We start from the raw sequence: 2123 nt of genomic DNA, 5'->3' as shown, positions 1-2123 counted from the left end.
CCCCTGACCCCCTTGCCCACGTACCCTCCCTCCACCCTCCCCTTGCCAAACCAGCTCACGTACCGCACCTTCAATCGGGACTTTGGGCTGCCCAACTGCAACGACGACTACCTGGCACCCCTGCTGAGGGATGAGCTCATGCCGGTGCGTTGCGTGCAGATCACAGGCCAATCAAAAGGAGCACCTCAATGCAGCAAACCCAGGGGGGGAAGTCAAGGCAAAACCCCTGCTCCCAGGGGGACTTGTGTGGTTTTTGCGGCCGGCGACGGCGGGAGTGGCAGCTGTGGGAGCTCGGCGGCGCGCAGCTCCGAGAGGCAGCGCCAGCGGTGCCAGCGGCACCCGCAGCTTTGCCAACCGCGGAAGGCGGCCAACGGCAGCTAGCCTACTGCCCAGCCGCTTGTACTGCGGGCGTGAGCGGCGGGTCAGTGCGAGCAGCCATCCAAGACGACCTGCCGCCAGGCCGCTGACGCCCCTTGCCTGCGCCGCGCCACTGCCCGCACATGGTGTCGCATGTTGTTGTTTTTGGGTGCGTAGGTGCGCGGCAAGCAGCACCGGGAGCGCGACCCCGAGCTGTGGTACCGCAATCGCTGCCTCGACATAAAGTACCTCGGGGTGCCGGGTGAGCCGTGCGGTGACGCCACGGGTGACGGCCGGCCGGTGACGTTGCTGGTGATGCGGGACGGTTTGAACCCTGATGCCCAAATGCCCGCGCCGTACGCGTGCCTCATTCCCCTGCTGAGTTTGTGATGTGATGGTCAGCCCAACAAATCTAAGTGCGGTCAAACTCTCGTCATTTCCCGAAGGCATCGTCAACTTCATTGACGCGCGGACCCAGTGGATCGATGACGGCATGAAGAAGGCCCTGGATGACGGCATCAAGCAGGTGGGGCAGCATGATCTGATCTGACTTGAGCTCATCCAGTTCTGCTGCAAAATGGGTGAACGCACCAGTAATGGAATGGTGAGAGGGAAGAAAGAGACTCAAATACTCTGGCAGGAGCAGTGATTGTGCAGCAGCAGCTGCATGGTCAACTTTGTGTGGCCATCACCCCGCCTGTACCGCCCCTTGCGGCGCCCCACCCCTACCCTCGCCGCCAGGTGGTCATCATTGCGGCGGGTTACGACACGCGCGCGTACCGCCTAGCGCGCCCGGGCGTGAAGTTCTACGAGATCGACCTGCCGCACGCCAGGTCAGCGCCAGGGGCGATCAGGGCAACAGCAAGGGCGGCACTTCATTCGGGCCCAGGCTGGTCATGCGCGATGGACCAAGCGGCCGTTGGGCTGATGCCTGGCAATCATGAAATGAAGCAGGGGAAGTGTGCACCCAGCCAGACCCTATGTGTGTACTGGTGCGCCGCATCACCCCATATACGGTCTCCACCCCCCCGCCCCCCCCCCTGCTGCAGCCAGAAGAAGCGCGAGTTGGTAGAGAAGCTGCTGCCAAAGGAGCAGGTGCGACGACACCCGGTCACGCCCGCCCGGCAGGACCCTCGCTCTGCGCCCCTCCCCGGTCCCCGCGCCCACGCCCACGTACGCCGCCAGAGACGCCTTCGCCGGGCCAGCGGCCTCGCGGCCGGCCGGCTCGCGGCCGGGCCGCGGCGGCGGGTCGCACCAGCGCGCCGCAGCCCGTCTCAAAAAAGTCCTCAGGTGCAGCGGCCTGCCAGGCGCAGCCAGGACGCCCACGCCCCCTAATTATCAATCAACCTTCGTCATCGCAGCAAGCAACCTCGATGCCACACGCGACCGGACCGTGTGCACGATTACGCGCACACAACACAACAAATCAAGGCAACAAAGTCATTACAAGGGTTGGAAACCCGTGCTGCCTGCCGCCCCGCCCCCCCCCCCCCTGTTACTGATCGCAGTACCCCTGGCCCGAGCTCATCGGCGCTGACCTGGCGAAGGTCTCCCTGTCTGACGCCCTCGCCACCAGCAGCTTCGACAAGAGCGAGAGGACCTTCTTCAGCATAGAGGTGCGCGCATGTGTGAGCGTGTGTGTGTGTGTGCGCGTGTGTGTGTGTGTGTGTGTGTGTGTGTGTGTAGGTGGAGGTGGAGGAGGGGGAGGAGGCGGGCGGCTCGCGGGGCCGTGCACACGCCCACCTGCCCTTACCACCACGCTCCCC

The 2123-nt window shown here is 64.8% G+C and overlaps 1 protein-coding gene across 1 annotated transcript; it reads left to right on the top strand.

The window, feature by feature from the left end:
• Positions 1–138: 138 nt before the first annotated feature.
• On the top strand, positions 139–1647 carry MNEG_16617 (hypothetical protein; the record flags this gene model as incomplete). Its single annotated transcript, XM_014034913.1, has 6 exons — positions 139–144; positions 535–619; positions 804–883; positions 1099–1190; positions 1407–1452; positions 1543–1647. Coding segments are annotated over 6 exons (414 nt in total), but the record flags the coding sequence as incomplete, so codon positions are not given.
• Positions 1648–2123: the final 476 nt, after the last annotated feature.

This window comes from Monoraphidium neglectum (genome assembly GCF_000611645.1).
Source record: "Monoraphidium neglectum strain SAG 48.87 unplaced genomic scaffold scaffold06590, whole genome shotgun sequence".
NCBI lineage: Eukaryota > Viridiplantae > Chlorophyta > Chlorophyceae > Sphaeropleales > Selenastraceae > Monoraphidium > Monoraphidium neglectum.
Note: the sequence above shows the minus strand (reverse complement) of the source record. Positions and strands in the feature narration are given on the sequence as shown.